The sequence below is a fragment of the Hypanus sabinus genome, chromosome 1 (genome assembly GCF_030144855.1).
Source record: "Hypanus sabinus isolate sHypSab1 chromosome 1, sHypSab1.hap1, whole genome shotgun sequence".
NCBI lineage: Eukaryota > Metazoa > Chordata > Chondrichthyes > Myliobatiformes > Dasyatidae > Hypanus > Hypanus sabinus.
The window spans coordinates 189,422,825-189,449,704 of NC_082706.1; the positions used below are offsets into that span (position 1 = coordinate 189,422,825).

General features: G+C 41.5%; 1 protein-coding gene across 2 annotated transcripts in view; it reads right to left on the minus strand.

Annotated features, from left to right (window-relative positions):
- pag1 (phosphoprotein membrane anchor with glycosphingolipid microdomains 1) overlaps positions 1 to 26,880 on the minus strand; it is a 152,457-nt gene that overhangs the window by 23,602 nt on the left and 101,975 nt on the right. The window contains exons 4-7 of one of the 2 annotated variants that reach the window (XM_059983568.1): positions 12,661 to 12,867; positions 7,873 to 7,906; positions 4,514 to 4,604; positions 2,824 to 3,323 (exon numbers count right to left, since the gene is read on the minus strand). In XM_059983568.1, the coding sequence (XP_059839551.1) occupies positions 2,824 to 3,323; positions 4,514 to 4,604; positions 7,873 to 7,906; positions 12,661 to 12,809 (774 nt within the window). In that variant the 5' untranslated portion in view covers positions 12,810 to 12,867. Of the gene's footprint in view, positions 1 to 2,823; positions 3,324 to 4,513; positions 4,605 to 7,872; positions 7,907 to 8,621; positions 8,648 to 12,660; positions 12,868 to 26,880 lie in introns of those variants that run through there. The other variant, XM_059983571.1, reaches the window with a different exon arrangement.

Below are 26,880 nucleotides of genomic sequence, written 5' to 3' on the forward strand. Positions count from 1 at the left end.
CTTTCACTTCTCTGTTTACCAGTAACTATACTTTCAGCAAACTCTGCACTTGAACTCCCAGGTACCTCTGTCCATAGCACTCCCCAGGGTCCTCCTATTCACTATACAGGTCCTACCCTGGTTTCCCGCCATCAAGCTGAAAGCTAAGCAACTATCAATGGGGGGCATTTCCAACCTGGGGTCCACCCAGAACCCTTGCTTAATGGTATTGGTCCATGACATTAAAAAAAAAGGTTGGGAACCCCTGCTAGAGAAACTTTTTCAGGAGCAGGACATTTTTGTCCAAGTGATCCTGGATTGTGCAAGAGGATAACGAGTTCTAATTGACCTGAAGGTGCATCTGCTTACAGTAATGAGACATGTGGTCTTAAGCAGGCCGTCAATATGGACACAGGCAGGCAAGATATATACAGTGGACCCTGGCTAAAGGGACACCTCAGAACCATTACATTTTGATCCAATTAAGCAGCTGCCTCAATTAGCGAAGTTTCATAGCAATAGTTAAAAAAAGGTATAAAAAAACTACCATTTAACTGAGTAACAAGTTATGTATTTAAATGAAAGGCAGAACAAATTAGAACACTATCAATACTACTACAGTACTACAAAAATGTGTATTAGTTCCTAATAGTTATCAACAGGGGAATTCACCCATTGTATGCTGCGTGTTCTTTCGATCAACAACAAAATCAGTACAGACACCTAGTGCAGACAATGGACTACCTTCACACAATACTTTCAACCCCTGCATTCTCCACATCTTCATTTTCATTTCAACATGCAAGATGATTATCGATACCTTCAAAATCTTTGTAATTCCTAACGTGTGGTGAAAACAGTTCATTTTTACTCTGGCCATTTCTGGCATCTCCAAGCAACACACACAAAATACTGGTGGAACGCAGCAGGCCAGGCAGCATCTATAGGGAGAAGCGATGTCGATGTTTCGGGCCAAGACCCTTCGTCAGGACCATCAGCATTTTGTGTGTGTTGCTATTTAAAAACCATTTGCTCTAAGCACAGTGTAGTGTTTAACGGCCACACAAGTGCACGCGACTGATGCTAGTTAGAAACTGTTCGGCAACAGCCTCCTGCCCCTATTAAGCGCCAAAGTGTCCCAAATAAATGAAAGGAATCCAGGCTATTTACTGGACTAGCTTCTGCTGTTTCAGAGTTGTCCCTAATAAACAGCTGCCATGATTCACTGATGGCCCAGTGAACTGGGATCCACTGTACAAAGCTTGCAGCTGCAGTGGACAGCAACTCCATACGTGAATCAGTCTCCGGCCAGCCCGTGCCTTGTGATGCTCACATTCACAAGGTTCTCCGAGACCAAAGCCCCTCCACAAAGCACAATGGTCCACATGTGACAAGTGAGCTGCAGGCAGCAGAAAAAACAGCATCCGTGACTCGAGCGACTTCTGACACTCATACTGAGAGTTTTGGAAAAAGTTAAAATAGATATAAATAATGAAAATAATATTTAACAAGAGGTTCTGCCAGAAATCTGGAGCAACAGGTACAAAATGCTGGGGGAGCTCAGCAAGTCAGGCGGAAGTAATAAATGGCTGATGTTCGGGGTGAGACCCTTCATCGGTAATGTTTAAAAACATTTCGTTTGTGGAAATAATTTTAATGTTTTAGGAAGATAAGCCAAACTACTCATCTGCACTTACAGATCGACTTACACTTACACATGCAGATCGACAGCCCTGCTATTTCCAAGTGTGACAACAACAGCTATGTAGTGAGGGGTCAGAAATGAAAAAAATGTAACCTCATTCAGTTTAATAAGAGAGTCATAGAAAAATACAGCACAGAAACAGGCCCTCTGACCCATCTAGTCCATTTAAACTGTCTCACCCATCGACCTGCATTGGGACCATCATCCTCCATACCACTATTATCCATGTACTTACCAAACTTCTCTTAATTGTGCCCATGGACCACTTTCCGCACTCACCCGACCCTCTGAATGTAGAAGTTTTTGCTCATGTACCCCTTAAACTCTTCACCTTTCATCCTTAACCCATGACCCCTGGTTATAGTCCCACCCAACCCCAGTGCAAAAAGCTTGCTTGCATTTACCCTATCTATACCCCTCACAATTTTGTATTCCTCTACCAAATCTCCTCTCAATCTTCTACATTCTAAGGAATAAAGTTCTAACCTATACAATCATTCCTTATAACTCAGGTTCTCCAGACCCAGCAACCTCCTTGCGAATTGTCTCTGCACTCTTTCAACCTTGTTTACATCCTTTCCTGTAGGTAGGTGACCAAAACTACACACAATGCTCCAAATTAGGCCTCACCAATGTCTTATACAACTTCAACATAAGATTGCATCTCCTACACGCAGCACTTTGATTTATGAAGGGCAATGTGTCAAAAGCATTCTTGACAACCCCATCTAGCTGTGACACCACTTTCAATGAATTATGGGCCTGAATTTGCAGTCCCTTTGTTCTACCACACTCCTCAGTACTCTACTGTTCACTGTGTAAGACCTACCCCTGCTGGCCCAACTGAAGTGCAAAACCTTGCTGTTGTCTGCATTAAATCACTGCAAGGCTTCAATGGCAGGTTCAGGTCCACAGCAGGAGATCCACAGTGTGAAGCCTCAGAGAAACTGATATGTGCACTGAACCTAAGAGGGCGCACTGAATTCATAAAGGCAGCAAACAGCAGGGAAACCAATACTAATTCCACATCGTACCAAGTGCAGGTGGCAGTTTGCAAGATCCTCCAAACAAAATGCTGGGAGCCTCTGAAGTAAGGAAGACGTTTCCATGAATTAAGACCAACAAACAAAATGGCTCACCTCTACGTTTTCATCCAGCGGCTTTATCGGAAGTTGAGGAGGTTCATCTTCAGTAACCAGTATCTGCTCTGTTGAGAGACTGCGATTCACTTTCACCTTGCTTACTGTTGCGTATGCCGCAGTACCATCAGTGGGCTGTTGATTTTGGTCTTGTACCACAATATTCAAATCTGGAGTTTCTGCCTCACTATAAATTTCATTGACCACACTGCCAGTTTCCTCTTTTAGCTCTTTCACAGTTTCATAGAGAGAGTCTTCAATGACTATGTCCTGCGAAGAGCTGTCCTTTAACACTTCATAGGTGTTGCACGCCCCATGTGAGGTCTTGGCTTCATTCACTTCTGTAGATTCTGCGGTTGCTGTTGGATCGTTGCCCGGGATTTCAGGCAGCTCTCTACTCTGAGTACATTTTGCAGATTTACACTGTGCATCCTGGTTTGGCTCAACTGGAAGCAATGCATCTTCAGAGGAATTTACAATTGTACTTTGATCTGAAAGGACTACCAAAGCAAAATTATATAGCAACATTTCTGTTTTTATAAAGCACAATAACTGAGTTGATTTTTCCCCCCACCCAGCTGCAATTAAGGTTTGACAACCAAAAATGGGCATTGATGCAATTAAATAGTTGATACATAGGGGGGAGCCTAATGATGAGGTGATTGGAGGAAAATATGTGGGGTGGGGTGGGGGGGGAATGTCAGAGGTAGATTTTATTTTACACAGAGAGCGGTGTGGAATGCACTGCCAGGGTGGTGGTAGAAGCAGATACATTAGGGACATTTAAGAGACTCAAAATCAGAATCAGAATCAGGTTTATTATCACCGGCATGTGACGTGAAACTTGTTAACTTAGCAGCAGCAGTTCAATGCAATACATAATCTAACAGAGAGAAAAAATAATAAATGAAATAAAACTAATAATAATTAAATAAATCAATTACATATATTGAATAGATTTTTAAAAATGTGCAAGAACAGAAATACTGTATATTTTTAAAAAGTGAGGTAGTGTCCAAAGATTCAATGTCCATTTAGGAATTGGATGACAGAGGGGAAGAAGCTGTTCCTGAATTGCTGAGCATGCTCCTTCAGGCTTCTGTACCTCCTACCTGATGGTAACCGTGAGAAAAGGGCATGCCCTGGGTGCTAGAGGTCCTTAATAATGGATGCTGCCTTTCTGAGACATGGCTCCCTAAAGATGTCCTGGGTACTTAATAGGCCGGTACCCAAGATGGAGTTGACTAGATTTACAACCTTCTGCAGCTTCTTTCAGTCCTGTGCAGTAGCCCCTCCATACCAGACAGTGATGCAGCCTGTCAGAATGCTCTCCACGGTACAACAATAGAAGTTTTTGAGTGTATTTGTTGACTCTTAAGTAAACAAACGGATGAGAGAAAATGGAGAGCTTAGAGGGAGGGAAGGATTAGACTGAACTCGCATTCAGTTAAAAAGGCAAAACGTCTGTACTTAGCTGTACTGCTCCATGTTTCTAAATTGCACTATGCTGATGAAATGATGATATGAATATTGGACAATGACAATGCTAAAATAATCAATATCAATGAAAATAAATGGCGACATTTTGACGACTTCCAGAAATGGACCATTAACCCGCCCAGAGCTGTTAAAAATCTCCCCACTACAAACCATTTAAAATGTTATTTAATTATACCAGTTGCTGCCTTACCGTCTCCATTTGTGAGGCTCTCAGTGTGACCATTTGCTGGGAGTTCACTTCTGAAGCTCACGAGATAACTGTTGGTATCCTTCTCTGAAGGCTGAAAAACATTGGCACAATTGATGTCACTGTGCAGTTTTCAAAAAACAGCTACAATAAGAAATTTGCTCCGCCACTTTTCTTTGAAAAATTTTACACTTGGGTGTGCTTTGGCTGACTGAAATTTAAAAAAAATCTTATACTGCAGGAATAAGATAGGTCTATATCAATTATTGTGCTTTTCAAAAATAGAAATGTTGCTATATAATTTTGCTTTGGTATATCGATAGGTTCTTGTGCAGGTTTGGGTCATTTGAATGGAATTATAAAGTGATTCTGTAGATGCTGGATATCCAGAGTAATAGAGAATGCTGGTGGAACTCAGCAGATCGAGCAGCATTGGAGAGAAATAAAGATCAATGTTGCTTCTTTATGACAAGAAAGGAAGAGTGAAGATGCCAGAATAAGGTAGTGGTTGGGAGGGGGAGGGGATGGAGTACAAGCTTTAAGGTGGTGGTCCTAACAGATTCCTTCTTCAGCCCTTTTCCAGCTATCACGTCCATGCTTCTTAATTCATCCCCCTTCCTACCCCCCACCTACCTTCCCCCTCACCTGACTGTACCTGTATCACCTATATGAGAGAGTGATATGACACAGAGATTCACCAGAAGTTTAAAGTAGTGAGTGGCAGGGGAAAGCCCGAGGAAATTAAAGGGGATCTGCTTGAATCAGATTGCCAGTGGTCTTGATTTGTTGGAAGCCCCCTGTAAATCACGGTGCTGTTGTAAGATTGTTCTGAAAGTGCACATTTAACTTCTACTAAGGCAATGCACAACTATTTCCTCATTGTGCTGTGCCGTTCAATGCCCTTAGACTTGGCAATTTGCAAATGAGTGCCTCATTGAATTTCTGTAACTGAAGTAAATGAAAAACAAGAACAAAACGACCCCTCCTTTTCACATGTTTAATGCTCAAAGAAAAACTACATCATGTTTCATTGGAAGGAGACTGTAAGGCTTTTGGAAATAAAAATAAACTGCGGTATACTTGTTTAAATGCTAGGATACAGATTCTTGTAATACTCCAAGTGACAATTTAAAAATTAAATTGCAACACAGAGGTAAGAGAGATGGGAAATGCAAATGGAGATAAACTGGATGATTAACAAGCAATCTGGAGGAACGCAGCAGGTTGAGTAGAATCTGGGAAGAGGAAGGGAAATGGTGACATTTTGGGTCAAAACTCTGCGTCTCTGGATGGTGAATCAATCATTTTGTTCACTCTTTTGCTTCTCATAACTTGTGGAGCATCACGATGGCGTGGCGGTTACAACGCTTTACAGCACCAGCGACCCAGGTTCAATTCCCACTGCCTCTACGGAGTCTGCATGTTCTCCTGGTAACTGCAGTGGGTTTCCACCAGACGCACTGGTTTCCTCCCACAGTTGTACCAGTTGGTAGGTTAATTGTCCCGTGATCAGGCTAAGATTAAATCTGGACTGCTGGGCAGCATGGCTCAAAGGGCTAGTAGGTCCTATTCCACACTGTATCTCAATAAATAGAAAATAAATAAATAAAAACTGGCTCAAAAGTCTGAGGTAATTCACTTTGGAAGGTTGAATTTGAAGTCAGAATACAGTGTTAATGGCACGATTCTTGGCAATGTGGAGGAACAGAGGGTTCTTGGGTTCACGTCCATAGATCCCTCAAACTTACCAACAAGTTGACAGGATGGTTAAGAAGGTATGGTATGGTGTGTTGGCCCTCGTTAATCATAGGGCTGAGTTCAATTACATTGCAGCTCTATAAATCCCTGGTTAGACCTCAAGTAGAATATTGTGTCCAGTTCTGGCCTCCTCATTATAGGAAGGATGTAGAAGCTTAGAGAGGGTGCAAGAGGAGATTTACCAGGTACTGATTGGATTAGAAAGTATGTCTTATAAGGATAAGCTGAGCAAACTTGAGTTCTCTCTTTGGAGTGATGGAGGGTGAGAGGTAACAATTGAGGTGTACAAGATCATAGAGAGGCCTGGAATGTGTGGACTGATCCTCAGGTGGAATTGGCTAATGCCCAGGGACATAGTTTTAAGTTGATTGGAGGAAAGTATTGATGGGAGGGGGGTGTCAGAAATAAATTCTTTACACAGAGATTGGTGAGTGTTTGGAATGCCTTGCCTGGTGTGGTGGAAGAGGCAGATAGATTAGGGGCATTTAGGAAACTCTTTGAGACAGGAACATGGATGACAGAAAATGGAGGGCAATGTACGAAAGAAGGGCTAGATTGATCTTAGTGGGTTAAAATGTCAACCGACACCATGGCCTGTACGGTGCTTAGCTTAGGCAGGATTAATTAGGAATAGAAAATAAAAAGATAATAGGCACCAACAGTGACCAGGCACAGTGGAATTAATAAAATGTAACAGAAAAGTTCATATGTGGGGGTGGAGTTAGTGTGGAGGGAAGGGGAAGAAGAACGAGATATAGAGCACGTTCAACGTAAAGTCATAGAGTCAAAGTACAACACAGAAACAGGCTCTTTAGCCCATCTAGTCCAAGAGCCCATCCAACGTAGTCATAGAAAAGTACAGCACAGAGGCCTTTTACCTCATCTAGTCCAGTTAAACTGCCTACTCCCTTCAATCTACACCGAGACCTCCATATCTATCCAAACTTCGCTTAAACATTGAAAATGGAAGCTGAATGTACCACTTGCACTGGTGGCTCGTTCCACACTCTCACAGCCCTCTGAGTGAAGAAGTTTCCCCTCATGTTCCCCTTAAGCATTCCATCTTTCACTCTTAACCCATGACCACTAGTTGCAATCCCACCCAATCTCAGTGGGGGAAAAAAATCACAAAGCTAAGAAAATCTGCAGATGTCGGGAATACAAAGCAACACACACAAAATGCTGCAGGAACTCAGCAGATCAGGTAGCAGAAGGGTATTGGCCCAAAATGTGAACTGTCTACTCTTTTCACAAATGCTGCCTGGCCTGCTGAGTTCCTCCAGCATTTTATACCTGCTGCTCAGTGGAAAATGCCCTCTTGCATTTATCCTATCTATATCCCTCATGAAGTTGTATATCTCTATCAAATCTTATCTCATTTAATGGATTCAGCAGGCTGCTGCTTTACTGTAAGGAAATGAGAATATGCAAATTAAATTAGAGATGCTGGGGACAGGGAGAGAAAAGGAGAAGGAAGCAGAGGCAAAAAGGAGTGAGGGAGAGGGAGAGGGCATTAAAATCAGTGCAACATCATTAGCTGAATGACTTATCCAGTGATGTACTATTTGATTCATAGAAAAATAAAAGTGTTGTGGAACACCTACCATGTTTAGTAGATTGTCATCCTTTTCTGAAGATCTGTCAGCAGAAGGACAAATTCATTGTTAGGTCATCAAATGTACTTAAATACATGTTTTGAAATAACAGTTAACCTTGGTCTTCTTTGCCCAGTGACAGTGGCGAAGCGTGCATTACAATGAAGCAGTTGTTTGAAAGCTCTATAATCTAACACAACAATCGACACAACAACAACCTCAAAGCATTAGTCGTTCACATGGTCCCAAACAATACTCTTCGTAAACAGGGATAATGATTTGAAAAAGAAAGTTCCTAGGTTTGGCTCTGACGCCATCCTTTTTACGCAAATTTGGAATTACATGCTGAGTCTGGATTATCTGATCATTTGGGCAGGAATATTAAAGACAGGTGTACAGCCTATTGATCCAACTCATTCATGCTGCCCAAAATACTTGTTTTTAGTTTTTTTTTTGTGTAAGTGAAGAATGGCTGGGGATATATGTTGGTAAAAGTGTTACCCGAGCAAATAATAATAACCAAGTAAAAATCCCCACTGATAAAAACACTATGCTTTTGATTCTGTTGAGAGTACATTCCCTGGTTCCATAAGTACTACTGATGATAAATAAGTCTACAACTGCAATAATTGAACAGCTACAGGGAAAAAATGTGTATGTTTTCTGCATAGCTATTAACAGCTGTGTAATTCTATAGATATTCGAAACAACACCCAGGTACATTGGCGATGATACATCTTTTGAAAATGAAAGCATACCTTCACCTTCCCTTCTGAAAAGAAATCACACTGAGATGGATTCAATTTAAAGGGATCACAATTATTAATTAACTTCCAGTTTGGTCACGATGAATAGCATTTCCATTCCAGAAAAGTTTGTTCTGACCTTAAGTCAGTCATGTGTTGGGGCAACATGTTTAAACACATTTTCCATCCCTCTGTTGTCTGGGCAATAAGAGACCGAAAACAAAGCACCAAACGTTCCGAATACAGTCTAAACAAATCCCTCAGAGGAGGAAAATAGGGCAATAGTTTTCTTTTTATTGTATTAATAAAATCACCTGATCGATGGGAGTAGGCAGTTTTAAATGGTTCAGCATGGACTACATGGGCTGAATGGCCCTGCATTTTCTGTGACTTTACACCAGTTCATTACTCGGAAGAGTTTTAAAAATGCAGATGTTAATGGGGTGATTAATGGAATGGACAAACTATCCTCTCTCAGTTGGTGCATTCACTGTTGAAATCTTTTTAAGGATACCATAACTTTACAGGATTTCTATTTTAAACTAGTTAGTCTGACTTCTGGGGCCTTGGGAAATTCATTAGGTAAAATGAATGATAACCTGCTGTATTATGCCTTTATAATGGCGTGTTGGAAACAGCTATGCTTTGCTTGGAGCATCAGGCTAATCAAAGAAGCCAAAATTTCATTCCAATCTCCACAATTCCACCCCCCACCCCCAACACACTAAGATCATCAACCTTCCCAACACCCTTTCCATCTTAATATTCCTGCTCTCTTAACCATACCCATTCCCTTCTCCATTATTTCCATCTCGAAAATGGGCCAAACTGATCCAGTTCTTGGACTGCCTCCTTTTCTGTAACATTGGTTCCTTATCAATACTTTGTGTATGGACACTCACTGGCCACTTCATTACACACACCTGCTCATAAACCCAAATATCTAATCAGCCAATCATGTGGCAGCAACTCAACGCATGAAAGCATGTAGACATGGTCAAGAGGTTCAGTTGATGTTCAGACCAAACTTTAGAATGGAAAGAAATGTGATTGAAGTGACGATGAGCATGGGATGATTGTTGGTGCCAGATGGGAGGGTTTGAGTATCTCAGAAACCGCTAATCTCCTGGGATCTTCATGTACATCAGTCTCTAGAGCAGGAGCTCCACAGACCCCTCAGTTAATGGTAAGACTCCATGGCATAAAAAAGGTTGGAAATCCCTGCTCTAGAGTTTATAGAGAATGGAGCAATAAACAAAAAAACATCCAGTGAGCAGCTGCTCTGTATGTGAAAATGCTTTAGAGGAGACAGAGGAGAACGGCCAGACTAAATCAAGCTTACAGGAAGGTGGCTGTAACTCAAACACCAGTAGTGTGCAGACGATCATCTCTGAATGCACAGCACGTCAGATCTTGAAGCAGATGGGCTACAGAAGCAGCTGACCATGAACATGCACTCAGTGGAAGTACCTAATAAAATGACCACTGAGTGTGGAGCATAATCCATTTGAAGAAAAATCTAACTGTGGAAGAGCTTTTGCGTTGTCTGGATGCACCAGGTCATCCCACCCACAATCATTGCAAACAAATCAAACATCCTTTTGGATGACTCCCTTCTGGAGATATGTACATATAATTTTAATGCATTTCCAGTATCTTTATCTTTTTGAATGCTATTGATTGTCATTATCTGTATATTGTACGCCTACTATGTCTATAATGGAGAAATTGTATTTGTTCGACTTCAGAAATCATTTGCATACTCATTGAATGATTACTCATGGGTGACTTTAACTTCTGCAAAAGTAATTGGACAATTCATTTTTACTTTTAACACAATAAAATACCAAATATACTTTAAGTACCAATGCCTGTACAATTATTGCTAGAGATGGAAATGTCTTGATGCCACACAATGGAGCTTAAATAAAAACTCAAAAGAATTGTAACGCTAACATGAATCCTTATTGTAGATTGATGCACAGACATTTCAGTCCATTCAGTTATGGGATTGTGATGCTAAATTTGCCCACATGCTGGGATGTACGATAACCAGACTGGCATCTACTGCAAGACCATATTGATAATCTCAGAAAGAAAAGGGCATTATAGACTTGCTACATCCATAAACTCAAATTGTGTTCAGGGCAGATTTCACAAACCAGCAAGAGATTAATAGCAAATTATTAGAAGACCAGCCTCTCCCGCATAAGCCCTTTAATCTTCTGCCCACAATGTTTTAAAAAAACTCACTATAAAACAAAGAAATCTAGGTCATGGTTGCCCTCGCTACAATGAGGAATCTTGGGAGTTAATTAAAATGAATTCACCCTGCTCTCCATTCTCAATGCCAGAGCAAAGGATACAGATTTGGAACTGCTGTATTCCTTAATTTCCACAATCCAGTCAAGTGCATTACTAAAGAGTTATTCTCCTTAGAATGATTATTTTCAGCTGGCTTTGTTTTTACATAAGAGGAGAGAAATATAAATTAATAAGCATTGCATTTCAGTGGAAAAGGTGAAGTAGCTAGATTAACATTACATAATTTCAAAAATACATAATCTCAATTCAAAGTCCCTACATGGACTCATCCCTAGCCTTTCCCCTTTGGATCTCTTTGCATCTTTAATTCTAGCCTGGTTTTAGTTGGTTCACCAATATTGAGATGCCTTCATCTGAATGAGCAGAGATGGATGAAGATTCTGAAAATATTCCACAAGGGTGCAGGGAATAGTAGAGGCTGATACACTAGGGACATTTATTTAAGAAAATCTTAGATAGGCACATGGATGATATAAAAATGGAGGGCTACAATGTATGTAGGAAGGAAAGGCTAGATTAATCTTAGAGTTAGCTCAAAGGTTGGCACAATATTGTGAACTGAAGAGCCTGTACTGTAACATTCGGTTAAGTATCATCATTCACTGATAAAAGAATAATTGGTACATGAATACTTTCCAGTAGTCAGCTGGCAACCAGGCATTCCTGAAATATCGGCATCTCAACTTTTCTTTCCTCTTCTCAAAGATGATGACTCCTGTTGGAGTACAAGTGAAAAGGTACTATGGGCTTCTGGTGCCTTGCAGGGACGTGGGGAAAGATGGGCCAAAGAGCCACTGAGCACATCAATTTTCCCATAGGCACGCTTTTAAACCATACATACTTAGTAAAAGGAATAGATACAGCAATGAACTGTGTGAGCAGAAATAAAAAGCCTCTTTGAGTGACAAAGATAAACCGGATCAAAACCCAAGTTGGCGACTTGAAACAAAAGGAGCTGGTACACATGATAACTTTCACCATTGGTAATCTATAATTGGGTGGTGAGGTGGAGATACAGCTCTATCCAGAGGAGGTGTGTAAGTGCTCCTTCCATCTGCTAGCTTGCATGTCACTCTTGGGCAAGGTGTAGCACCTACTTAGCCCCCCGATCAGGGTCACATGAAGCCCCAGGAGCAGATGGTGGGTGGTTGAATGAGCAGCTGGTGCATACACAAGTCCTGGTTATGAGACCACTGGCGACAGGCAGACAATCTCTGAAAAGTATTGATAGTGACCCGTTTTCTAAAGACACTGCCAAAAAGGAGGCATTGACAAACCACTTCTGTAGAAAAATTTGCCAAGAACAATTATGGTTGTGGAAAGACCATCATTGTCCATGTCATATGACATAGCACATAACAAACTCACTCATTTGCAAATCTCAAAGCATTATCCATACCATCTAGGATACTAAACTCTTTGGTCCATAGAAGGGTTATCAGGTTTCACACTTCCCTTTCTTTCCTGATCTTCCCATCCTTCAATCCCACTCTGAAGCTTGTTCCTTCAGCCACTTCCCGCATCCTTGAATTATATTTTGGTTCTCATCCTGAGTACTGACCCAGTGACAGGCACCAACATCTGGAAAGTTACACGAATGTTACATTAAACAGAGGAAAAGCTGCTTATTGGGTTCCGAGGACTGACTGAAAACTGGGTAATGCACGATTTAGTAGAATAGGAAAGGATACACTTTATTTTGTTTGTTAAAATTAATTTATCTTACCCGTTGCAGCTACTGCACAAGAAAATGAACACAGTCATGACCAAAAAGGCACAAGCAAAGGTAAACAGGCCCCAGAAAACGACTTGATATTGTCCACTGTCAAGTACCCCTGGGATAACGCCAACAACGTCAGGAGAATTCGGAGCCATTAGGAAGGCAGGAGGTTCCTATTACCAAATGACATCAGTTTAGAAATCTTCCTGCAACCTGAAATATATAAAAAGCACAAAATACATTCTGATTAGTAATCAATCATACATGCAACTAAGAGGAGAAGCCTTTTCAGAAAACCATGGCTGATCTTCTATTGCCCAAACCTCACATCCCTATCCTAGCTCCATAATTTCTCAATTCTTTAGAACCAAACATTTGACGATAAATTAAATGTAATTACTGACCCTGCAGAGGGCATTGGGCTGGTGAATTTCAAAAGCTCACTATCCTTTGTGAAGAAATTTCTCCTCATCTTAACTCTAAATGTCCTGTGCTTTGAGAATGAACCCCAACTCTACCAACTCTACACTTATTAAACAGGGGGAACATTCTCTCCAGATCTATCATGTTGCCCCCTATCATCTTTCTGAACTAGTATTACTGCAACATGGCTTCATACCTTTTACACTCAGTGCTACAACCGATAAAGGCAGGTCAGGCATGTCAGTTTTTTGTGAGTTTGTACTTGTATCACCACTTCCAAGGGGCTATAGACTTGCACCCCAAGATCCCTCTGTACGTCAATGCACCCAAAGGTCATACCAGTTACTGCATACTTTCCTCTTACATTTGATCTCCCAAAGCTCAACACTTCACAACTCTCCATATCAAACTCTTCAAATTCATAGCAACATTTTGAATGGTGTTGCTTTCATTTCCTGAAGGAAATCAGAGTTTGCTTGCCAAAGAGAACCGAAAAATGTATTCATACTTGAAGTGATTTTTATTTTAATGGTTACTTCAAACAATATCAGTTGTATGTGACAGGTGGTAAAGTTGAAGTCAACACAAAATGGTGGAGTTGTGGTTTGCTGGGATGGTTGTCAAGGGATTCAGCAGGACATAGATCAGTTGGAAATATAAGGCCACAAATGTCAGATGGGATGCCATTAATTGTAAATCCCACATCAAATCTCTCTGTGGCCTCTTATGGAACTGCAACATTGCAAGCTTTCTGAAACCAACTATGTTGAACAAATGTGCACTGAAAATAGAAAATGACAGAATAACAATTTTGCAAAAGTACTTTGGCACTGGATGAGAGTACTTTAAAACACTGTCACATAACCTCAATGCAGAGTGCAATTAATGCATTGGAATCAGCTTGATTTACTTAAAATCAAGATTTATCTTAATTTAACATATTTTTGTAGATGAATATGCTCCAGTTTTATATCTCTAGATTTATTCTCATTTGAACTTGCATTTCATAGACTTCCTGTTTGATGCATTTATTTTAAGTTAATAAGTTCAGTCACTTTGAAACAGGGAACATGCTTCACTGCCCTTAATCTCAATTTGAGAGGCCACCTCTGATTTTACACAAGTATATTTTTTGTATCCTTGAAAGTCCTTGTTGATATCCAGAATCATTTTAACAGCAGATTTATTTTTAGACTTAAATTGAGACGATTATGTACAACTAGATTGTGGAAAGTTCAGGAGGGAGAAAAGGGGTAATTATTCTTCGAACTCTTTTTGCTGTTAAGGTACTTAAGTGAAGCATCTTTAATGAGGAAGACATTCAGATGGCAGCTGGCTATTACTGTATAACTATCTGAATACAACTTACATATGCTGTGTATTTTGCATATATATTAACACTTTAATCTTTCAAATAAATTTTATATATTAATATATTAAAGAGATGATTTTTAATGGTCTCTAAATGTCCAATGATAAATATTTTTAAAGAGGCAGTTACCTGTTTAAGGGTTGAGGCTTCAGCTGTATAGAAGTTTGAATTCACAAAGTTAAATGACAGAATCAGAATCAGGTTTATTATGCCATATGCTGTGAAATGTGTTGTTTTGTGGCAGCAGTACAGTACAAGACATAAAAATTACAATAATTTCAAATAAATAAATTGTGGAAAAGAGGTGTATCAAGTTCATGGACCGTGCAAAAGTCTGATGGCAGAGGGGAAGTTGTTCCTAAACTGTTGAGTATGGGTGTTCAGGCTCCTGTATCTCCTACCCAATGGTAGTAATGAGAATAATGAACTACGCAGCAAATCCTTTTAAATTTCGACCACTCCAGCATCAACATATTCTCAGCTCCATTCTAGTGCAAGCGTTACACAACCTGAAGTTGTGATGAATAGGCCACTTTGAATACCATGCTGACATGGCAGGTAATTGCTTAAACTAGGCTCAAAAGGTTTGAGGATGGAGCTTTGTTTGCCACACGTACATTGAAACAAAGTGAAATGCATTACATGCCTCAAATCAAATTAGTGAGGATTGTGCTGGACAACCTGCAAGTGTCACCACGCATCTAGATCCAATGTGGCAGGCTCACAACCATTATTGTATGCCTTTGGAACGTTGGAGAAAACTGGAGCACCCAGAGGAAACCGGCATGGTCAGGGAGAGAACTCCCTACAGGCAGTGGAGGGAATGGAGCCGTAGTCTTACAGCCGACGCAGGAAAGCAGTGCGCTAACTGTTACTCTACCGCACTGCCCACATACTCTAGTGTCTAGAGTTTGCTTAAAGCCCCAGTGGAGGTGCAAAGGGACTTGGGAATTCTGGGGCAGGATTTCCAAAAGGTTAACTTGCCGGCTGAATCAGTAGTTAGGAAAGCTTATTCAATGTTACTATTCATTTCAAGAAGACTAAAATATAAAAGCAGGGAAGTAATGCTGAGGTTTTATGAGACTTTGGTCAGACCACATATGGAGTACTGCAAACAGTTCTGGACCCCATATTTTTTAAAATAAAGATGTCCAATACTGGGTGAACGAGTAGTTTTTGGGGTACTGCGTCTGTAGGTATTAATACTTTGCTGTACGCTTGAGTGCTCGGTAGAGGGTACAGATGATTTTTTTTCCTGGTGGGGGAGGGAGTTTGCTGCTGCTTATGTGTGAGAGGGGGAGCTGGGGGGGGGGGCTTTGGGGTTCTAACATTTAAAAATTGTTCATTTTTTGGGGTACTCTGCTTTTGTGGATGTTTGCAAAGAAAAGGAATTTCAGTATGTATATTGTATACATTTCTCTGACATTAAATGTACCTATTGAAACCTATACAATACTTAAAGTGAAGGTTGATATGTTTTTTTTTAATAAAGGCATCAATGTTTATGGGAAGAAGGCAGGAGAATGAGGCTCAGAGGAAAAATAAATAGCCATGATCAAATGATGGCGCAGGCTTGATTAGTGGAATAACCCAATTCTGTGCCCATGTCTTATGGATTTTCCTTATCATCGCTAATGCTTATAGTAATATATCTCATCTAGAGTTATTTAGCAAGGAAACCATAGATTTCTGGCTAACATCAGGACTTCATACAAAACTGGAAAACGTGAACTTTATCATAGGAAAAACTTGCGGCACAGGGCTGTGTGATAAGCTACATGTTCTACCCATTTTACACCTAAGATGGTGTGGCTTAATCCAGCTCCAGCACCATGTTCAAGTTTCCTGATGATATCACTGTTGTGGGCTGTGTCAAAGGTGGTGGTGAATCAGCATACAGGAGGGAGACTGAAAACTTGGCTGAGTGGTGTTGTAACAACAACCTCTCACTCAAGACCAAGGAGCTGATTGTTGGCTTTAGGAGAAGGAAACCACAGGTCCATGAGCCAGTAATCATCGGAGGATCAGAGGTGGAGACGGTCAATAACTTTAACTTCCTGGGTGTCACTATCTCAGAGGACCTGCCCTGGACCCATCATATAAATGTAATAGCAAAGAAAGCACAACAGTGCCTCTACTTCCTCAAGAGTTTGGGGAGATTCAAAAACTTTGACAAACTTCTATTGATGCGTACTGGAGAGTGTACTGACTGGCTGCATAATGGCCTAGTGTGGGAAAACCAATGTCTTTGAATGGAAAATCCTACAAAAGGTAGTGGTTTCGGCCCAGTACATCAAGGGTAAATCCCTCCCAACCATTGAGCATATCTATATGAAACACTGTTGTAAGAAGGTGGCATTCATCATCAAAGATCCCCACCAGCCAGGCTATTGTTTATCTCACTGCTGCCATCAAGCCAAAGGTACAAGAGCCTCAAGACTTGCACCACTACCCCTCAACCATCAGGCTCTTGAACAAAAGAGAAAAACTACACTCATCTATTGAGATGTTCTGACAACAAATGATCTCACTTTAAGGATTCTTTATCTTGTTATTTCATGTTCTTGTTATTTATTGCTATTTATTTATATTTGCAATTGCACGGTTTGCTGACTTCTCTGCTCAACTTGATTGTTTATTGATCCTGCAGGATAAAGAATCTCAGGGTTGTATTTGCTGATGCATAGTTACTTTGATAATAAAACTTACTCCGAACTTCAAATTGTATTCAAAGTAGTTCAGTTGTGTAAAAAATACAGTGTTATAACTTGACATTAAATTGGAGTCGAGAACTAATGAAAATGAATTCAAAGGACTGGAATGAATTACTGGGCTAAAGTTAGGACAGCTTGAACGATATCATATGAAATAGGCCACATAACAATTCCACAATGATTTAAGAAATTCAGAAAAATGCTAGGGGATACTGGGACCTAGCTGGATGGATAAATTTAGGTAAGTTGAGTAACCTTTTCTGTAATTATATTGAAAATATTACCCTTTTCAAGGATCCTGAATCTGTCAGTCTGATTACAAGCAAAAAATACTTTCTTCCCCAAGAATGGGGTTAAGACCACACGATATACAGTAGGAGTAGAAGTAGGCCATTTGGTCCATCGAGTCTGCTCTGCCATTTTATCATGGCTGATCAATTTTTCCTCTCAGCCCCAATCTTTTGCCTTCTCCCAGCATCCATTCATGCCCTGACCAATCAAGAATCTATCAACTTCTGTCTTAAATATATGTAAAAACTTGGCCTCTAATGAATTCCACAGATTCATCACTCTCTGGCTAAAGAAATTCTTCCTCATCTCCATTCTAAAAGGACGCCCCTGTGTCTTGGACTCACCCATCATAAGAAACATCCTCCCCACATTCACCCTTTCAAAGCCTTTTGCCATTCAATAAGTTTCAATTAGGTCACCCCTCATTCTTCTGAATACTATTGAAAACAGCCCCAGAGCCAAACGTTCTGCATGTGACAAGGGGTGAAATTCAGGAATGATCTTCATGAACCTCCTTTGAAACCACTGAAGTTTCAGAATGTCCTTTCTAAGATAAGGGGCCCAAAAACTGCTCACAATACTCCAAGTGAGGCCTCAACATTTCATCCTTGCTCTTATATTCTAATCCTCTAGAAAAGAATGCTAATATCACATATGCCTTCCTCACCACAGACTCAGCTTGCAATTTACCCTTCAGAGAACCCTGAACAAGGACTCCCAAGTCCCTTTGCACCTCAGTTATTTTTGTATTTTCTCTCCATTTAGAAAATAGTCTACCCTTTTATTTCTTCTACCCAGGTGCATGACCATTTACTTCCCAACATTGTATTCCACCTGCAACTCCTTTGCCCATTCTCTTAATCTGTCCAATTCCTCCTGTAGCCTCTCTACTTCTTCAAAATTACCTGACCCTCCATCTATCTTTGTATTGTCTGCAAACTTTGTCACAAAGCCATTAATTCTGTCATTCAAATCATTGGCACGTAATGTAAAAGGAATTGGGCCCAACAAGGACCCCTGTGGTACACCACTGGTCAGTGGCAGCCAACCAGAAAAGGCTCTCTTTACTCCCACTCTTGGCCTCCTGTCATTCAGCCACAGCTTTATCCATGCTAGAATCTTTCCTGTAATACCATGGGCTCGTAACTTGTTAAAGCAACCTCATGTGTGGCACCTTGTCAAAGGCCTTCTGAAAATCCAAGTACACAAAATCAACAGATTTGACGGGTAAGATTTTCCCTTGAGGAAACTGGCTGACTACGGCCTATTTTATCATGTGCCTCCAAGCACCCTGAATCCACAACCTTAACAATCAATTCCAACATCTTCCCTACCACTGACTTCAGGCTAACTGATCTATCAGTTCCCTTCTGAGTTTTTTGGAACCATTAAGGAATGGGATCAGCCATGGTAGAGCAGTCTTGATGGGCCAAATGGCCCCATTCTACTCCTATGTCTTAATGGTCTTATAACAAAAATAAAACGGAGGTCATTCTTATTCAGTAGCCGAAGTTAGAATAAGAACACAATGCTCAAAAGAATGGAATGGACTAGATGGGCTGAAGGGTCTGTTTATGTGCTGTATTTTTCTATAACTAAGACTCTAAAGTGTTGTAAAGATCATTGCTCCAAAATTAATCTTGATTAGTATTGCAGCGGCTGTTTTACAGCAATTTGTTGTTGCTTTAGAGAAAGAAACCATTGCTGGAATTATGCTGCTGACAGTATGCTGGCTGAGTAGAATCTGCATTATAGGCAGCTGCACCAATGGAAACTAAGAAACCCATAAGCTGCATTTATTTGTTACAGATGGCTAAGCCAGGAAGAAAGTTAGCTTGTACTGGAGAAACGCCACCAGCTTAGCTGCCAATAATTACAATATATCCAAGCCAGATAGGACATCGAGGAAACCAAGCCAGTTAAAATACTGGGTGAACATTTTTGTTGTCACTGAATTGGCCAATTAGGGTGAATGGTTTGTAGAGAACCATTGACAATGAGCAGTGAATGGGCCAAGTGTGGCACATTGATGTGAGAGATAGCAGGCTAAATAGGAAATCAGAAATTCAGGAGCTAATTGTGGGCATGTTTCTTTTCCAAAGAGTAGGGAACGGTTTTTGAGTGGTTGGAGGATAGAGGCACATGGGTATAAGCAGAGTTCAGAGTCCCAAAGATCAATTATACAAACTCTTTACCCTTAGCAACCATCTAACATTCCACACCTCTAACTTATGTCCTGGCAATTTCCAGCTATCCTGGAAATGATTTGCTAGTACACAGCACCAGAGCTCCACGTCCACTTTAAAACATTTGCTATTAAAAGCTCAAACAGCTTGTGAAGTATTAAAGCTGTCCAGAATTAACTTTCTTGATATTGAATCTCTGTATTACTCAACATCAGATCTCTATTCATCCAGTATTCCGAGTTATGATTTATCCCATGAAGATTTAATTTGAAAGCAATCCAAGTCACAAAACAATCAAACACACACACACAATTACCCAACATTATTGTGTGATCAATGAATACCATTGCTAATACCTCCTTCACTTTAAACAGAGCCAATTACATTACTGGCTCTGGTATATATTGGGAAAACTGGCATGTATCACACATGAAAGCAACAAGGGCAGTTTACTTAATACATGATATACATTCTTACATGAACTGGACAACATTTATGTAGAAGTGATAAACTTGTCCACAAATCTTTATTTTAAAGAAAATGCAAACTTGATCCCAGTTTAGATTATGATGGGTACTTCAATTTAGTGAAAAACAACTGCTCTTAATGATCATTAAGAGCCAAAGTAAATTGCTTCTGCATATCTTGTTCCACCTTCTGCGTATCGAGAGGCACTGCTGCCACTGAGTGTCTGCAAATGGAATCACACCAGCTGCATTACCGACACAGGCTGACCACAACTTGGATCCTCCATTCACTTCTAATCCCACAGCTCATTGCTGACGTTCTACTTTTAACAGAGAGTGGTCTTTATTCAGCTTCATGGTGAACCTGACACTTTAAGTGGACTCTCAATTAACAGACTAGATTGAGGTTTTTGTTATAATGTTATTACATTCGTTGTCACGTCTATTGCTCCTCGCTAGTTGCCCTGGGAAATGGATAGAAGACTACCTGTAAGTATGTGGAATTTCCACCTAACTGGTGCAGCCGTAGGTCTATGCATTTATGCTCAGTGGCTACTTTATTAGGTACAGGAGTGGAACCTGGTGTGGTCCTCTGCTACTGTTGTCCATCCACTTCAAGGATCAACATGCTGCAAGCTCAGAGATACTCTTCTGCACACCACATTGGTGTTGGGTGGAGGGAAATAGAGATACTGAGCTAATGACATTGACTGCACCTTGGATGAGAACTTTAAGTACTGCTTAAGTATTGAATTGAATTGACTTTATTACTTACATCCTTCATATACACGAGGAGTAAAAATCTTTATGTTATGTCTGGCTAAATGTGCAATTTATAATAATTTATAATTATGTACAACAGGGCAGTCAATATAACATATAAATACAATAACATCAGCTTGAGTTCATCAGTCTGATGGCCTAGTGGAAGAAGCTGTCCCAGAGCCTGTTGGTCCTGGCTTTTATGCTGTGGTACCGTTTCCCGGATGGTAGCAGCTGGAACAGTTTGTGGTTGGGGTGACTCAGGTCCCCAATTATCTTTTGAGTCCTTTTTACACACCTGTCTTTGTAACTGTCCTGAATCGTGGGAAGTTGACATCTACAGATGCGCTGGGCTGTCCACACCACTCTGCAGAATCCTGTGATTGAGGGAAGTACAGTTCCCATACCAGGCAGTGATGCAGCCGGTCAGGATGCTCTCAATTGTGTCCCTGTAGAAAGTTCTTAGGATTTGGGGGCCCATACCAAACTTCTTCAACCGTCTGAGGTGAAAGAGGTGCTGTTTTGCCCTTTTCACCTCACAGCTGGTGTGTACAGACCAGGTGAGGTCCTCAGTGATGTGGATGCCGAGGAACTTGAAGCTGTTTACCCTTTCAACCCCAGATCCATTGATGACAATAGGGGTTAGCCCACATTGAGGGAGCGGTTGTTTTCGTGACACCACTGTGTCAGGGTAATTACTTCTTCTCTGTAGGCTACCTCATTATTATTTGAGATTAGGCCAATCAATGTAATACTATCAGCAAATTAGCAGATTGGAGGTGTGAGTGGTGACACAATCATGAGTATACAGAAAGTAAAGGAGGGGGCTTAGGACACAGCCCTGAGGAGCACCTGTGTTGAGGGTCAGAGGGGCAGAGGTGAGGGAGCCCACGCCTACCGCCTGCCGGTGATCTGACAGGAAGTCCAGGATCCAGCTACACAAGGGTGAAGGCTGAGGTCTCTGAGCTTCTTGTCGAGCTGGGAATGGGGGTGGGGGTGGAAATCATGGTGTTGAATGCTGAACGGTAGTCCAAGAACAGCATTCCCACAAAAGCAACCTTCTTCTCCAGGTGTGTAGAGTTGTGGCTATTGCATCATCGATCAATGGTTGTGTCGGTAGGTGAACTGTAGGGATTCCAGTGTGGGTGGTAGTATGCAGCAGGTGTAGTCCTTGACAAACCTCTCAAAGCATTTGCTTATTATTGAGGTGAGTGCGACAGGATGCCAGTCGTGTGAATACATTGCTCCTCTGTAGAGAGATTTAAGTGCACCAAGTTCCTGGGACCTTTCCTGGTCCCTTAATATCGCCTCCCTGAACAAGGAGGACTTCACTTCCTAAGGAGATTGGGGGACTCTCCACCTCCTATCTTAACTGCATTTTACAGGAGCACCGTTGAGAGCACCCTGCCAAGTGGCATCTCTATCTGGTATGGGAACAGCCAAGCATTGGACTGGATCAGAAGTCCCTACAAAGGACTGTGAGAATGGTTGAGAGGATCATAGACATCACAGACCCTAACCATCCATCAGAGACATTTATTGGGAGCGCTGCATATGCAGGGCTGTTAGTATTATTGAGGATCCCACCCATCCATCCAGCATCCTCTTTAAACTTTCTACCATCAGGCAGGAGAGGCCAATGCATAAAAAAAAGAACGGTTAAAATGAGAAGCAGTTTATTCCCCCAAGCCATTAGGCTTCTGAACTCCCTGCTGCATTGTATTCAAAGTGTCACTAGTTAATCTGATATTTAATTTATTCACCTTAGTTTGTTTATTCATGTGTAATCCATCTGTAGATTTCATCCTTATTTTCATAAGTTATTATGCGTTATGTGTGCTTTGCATCCTGGTTCAGAGAAACATCTCATTTGACGGTATATGTGTATATAATTAAATGACCATAAACTTGACTTGACTAAGGTTTAGTTGCACTGTGCCAAAAGGATGTCTCATTGTAATTTTCCCTTTAGATTGCATATGGTCCACTCATGGACTTTAAGCTAAGTGACAATGCACAAAGAGGAAATGGCCATGTCCAAAACTATATACACCCAGTGGCCAGTTTATTAGGGGCACCTGCTCATTAATGCAAATAGCTAATCGACCAATCATGTGGCACCAATTTCAATGCATAAAAGCACACTGACATGATCAAGAGATTCAGCTGTTGCTCAGAACAAACAACAGAATGGTGAAGAAATGTGATCCAAGTGACTTTGACCATGTACATGCCAGACGAGATGGTTTGAGTATCTCAGAAACTGCTGGTCTCCTGGGATTTTTCAGGCACAACAGTCTCTAGACTTTACAGAGAATGATGCGAGGAACAAAGACAAAACATCCAGTGAGCCACAGTTTTGCGGGTAAAACTGCCTTGTTATTAAGAGAGCTCAGAGGAGGATGGCCAGACTGGTCCAAGCTGACAGGAAGGTGACAGTAACTCAAAGAAGCATGTGTTACAACAGTGGTGTGCAGAACTTGCAACATGTTGGACCTTGAAGTGGATGGACCACAGCAGCAGAAGACAACACCAGGATCCACTCCTGTACCTAATAAAAGCGGCCACTGAGTGTAAATGCACAGACCTACAGATGCACGTAGGTGGAAATTGCATGTACTTACAGACATTTACCGAAGAGATTTTCAGATACCTGCAAATATTCTCCTTACCGAAGATTACTGCTGACCATGTAGAGATCTGTAAAATTAAGAAGTGCACTGAAAGGATAAACAGAGTAATTTTCCTTGGACAGGTGAGTCTAGAACAAGAGGGCAGAGGTTTAAGGTGAGAGGGGAGAGATTTGACAATGCTTCCCTAGAGTATAATAGTTATCTGGAACAAGCCGCCCAAAGAGATGGTAGAAGCAGATACAATTGCAGCATTTAAGGGAGATCTGGACAAGCACTTAGAACAGTGGGCCTAATGGGATTTGCGTGGACAGTCAGTATGGTTGAGCTGTGCTGAATGAGCCTGTTTCTGTGCTGTATAACTGACTTAATATGAAAAATGTCTCAACCCTGCTTTTGCATACACCATGTTAACTTGTCAGCAAAATTAAGCTTTCGGAAAATGCTGAGGTGCTGGAATTTACTGGTGGCAGTATTGCTGAGACGCAGAAAAATATGGCTGGTTTGAGGTGGTCAGCAGCAGAAACATTACAATCATTGTGAATTTCTTTGCGAACGATAACACCAGACTCATTACACTGTACTGGAGACAAATCAGAAAAAGGAATCATCACCTGGAAATCCTGCTCTATGTCAAACACAATTCTGACATTAAGAAATCAAAGAACACAGCAGACAAACAAACATCTGGACTGTTCGGGCTGTGCTGGTTCTTTGAAAAGCAGGGTCATAAAGAAAGCTTTATAAATCAATGTACTGTGTACAGGAGATGGCATGTTATGTTGAATCAAGATGTACAAACAAGTTGGATGAACTCAGCAGGTCAGGCAGCATCCGTTGAAATGAGCATTTCAATGGAGGCTGCCCAACCTGCTAAGTTCATCCAGCTTGCTTGTACGTCTTGATTTGACCACAGCTTCTGCAGTGTACTTTGTATGTTATGTTGAAGTTGTGTAAGTCATTGGTGAGGCCTAATTTGGAGTATTGTGTGCAGTTTTGGTTCTCTACCTGCAGGAAAGATGTAAATAAGGTTGAAAGAGTACAGAGAAAATTTACAAGTATGTAAATACTTGATGACCTGAGTTATAAGGAAAGATTGAATAGGTTAGGACTGTATTCCGTAGAACATAGAAGATTGAGAGGAGATTTGAGTGAGGTATACAAAATTATGAGGAATGTAGATATGGTAAAAGTAAGCAGGCTTTTTCCACTGAAGTTGGGTGGGACTACAACCAAAGGTCATGGGTTAAGGGTGAAAGGTGAGAAGTTTAAGGGGAGCAGGAGGGGAAACTTCTTCAATCAGAGGGCCGTGAGATTGTGGAATGAGCTGGCAGCACAAGTAGTGCATGCGAGCTCGATTTCAATGTCTAAGAGAAGTTTGGATAGATACATGAATGATAGGGATATAGAGGGCTACGGTCCTGGTGCAAGTTAGTCGGAGTAGACAGTTTAAATGGTTCAGCATGGACTAGACAGGCTGAAGGGCTCGTTTCTGTGCTGTTATTTTCTATGACCCTATGTGCAGTTGTGCACACATCAAACCTTCCACAATAAAATGCCCATTTTAATGTGACTTTTGAAAACGAACTTCAACTTTAGAGGTTGATGCTGACAACTCAGTGAAAGAATTTCTAGTATGTTCCCTTCAGCGCTCTTGCCAGTGGTTCCGAGTCCTTCACGTGCAGAGACCAGTGACCACAGATCATTATCGCATCAGCCGGAAGGAATATTTTCTGCTTCATTAAACTCTCATCTCCATTTAAACATATGCAATTGAATCTTAAATTTCTTCATACAAAGATGACATTCTAACCTTTCCGAGCTCTTAAACAAAATCATTCAGCTATATTACACTGTGGGGCCTTTGCTTTTCTGAATGTGGATCCTGCAATTGCCCACAGCTTGAGTTGGATCCATTCAGCTCAAAGATTGCTTGCCCATTTGCAGCATTCAGAGGCGAAGGGAGGAGTCAGCAGCTTTTTTGGGAGTTGTTTTTCAGTTCCGGGGTTGCTGACCCAGTTGTTTTTTTAAACATAAAAGAGAAACCGGCTAGAGTGGTGCATCCATGCTGGGGGTTTAAGTGCCACGATTGACACAGGTGCTGAGGCTTTGGTGATTGGCACATGAGCAGGTGAGTACAGGTGAGGTTCTTCGCAGAATTGTTCCCATTAGAGTAGCTGGGAGGTCAGTTAGGACAGTGGTCTGTGGGAGATCGGGGAGACTACCCGTGTACCTGTCGCAAGCACGCCTAGCTGCAGCTCCTGGCGGAACGTGCGCTGTAGTCATATACTTAGGATTGTTCAGGGTGCTGACTGCAGCATAGAGGAGTTAAGTGAGGTGCTTACAGCCACGGTTCAGGCAGCAGCTCGCTGACGGATCACCAGGATAGATGAGGAGTAGAGACGGTCGATGGCAAACTCCTTGTAGGGAACGGTGAATTCACGACTCTGGAGTACAGCAGAGAGAGAAAGGGGGACGGAGCATGAAGATGTGAGATAAAGGGAGCACCTACAGGGTTGGTACCAGGCAGTGGAAGTCTGTAACAGGCTCACCTGGCCAAAACCACAAACTGTAAGCTAAAGTGAACCCAGGTCCCGTAACAACCCTAGCAAAAGCTTCAAAAAAGAAACTCCAGGAAGCTCGACATAGTACACAAGGTAAAATCGGAACTGCACACAGCTCACACAGCATATTGGTTCTGAAGCTTGAGACTGCAAAAGCTTACCCCACTATGCATACATAGCACAAGTGCGGTACAGATGATTGGTGGGGGGGGGGGCGGGTTTAGAATGTAGATAAGAGGTAGTTTGAGAATAATGAAATTGTTGAATGGGGAAGTATTCCTTCTAGGGGGAGTGACTCTTCTGTTGATGTCAGCTTGTAATAAAGAGGAAGTTTATTCTGAAATTAAATGCCAGACTTCTTTCCGTCTACAGAAAGTGCTGAATGCCCCTGTGGTCGTTCCCCTCAGCAACAAGTCTGCACCATTGGTCATCTATCCCTTTGGATACAGCTGGGAATGGATGACCAAACAGGGCCACAGCCACTGCCAGCAGGTCGGGAGCACTGTGGCCGGCTCTGAGGCTCAGCAGGGAAGGGTAGAGTCGGGCAGAGCAATAGCAATAGGGGGACAAATGGGAGATCCCGTAGCTGCAAAAGGGGCACCAGGGTGGTGTGTTGCCACCCGCGATGTCTCTCAGTGGCTGCAGAACATTCTCGGAGAATTTGAGCAGCCAGATGTTGTGGTGCATGCCATCGCTAAAGACATAGGCACCATGCTATTACAGTTCGGGCCATCGAGAATTTGGAGTTCAAACCCAGGGTCCTCTGTAAGGAGTTCCTATACTCACTCCCTGTAGAGTGCACGAGTTTTCTCTGGGG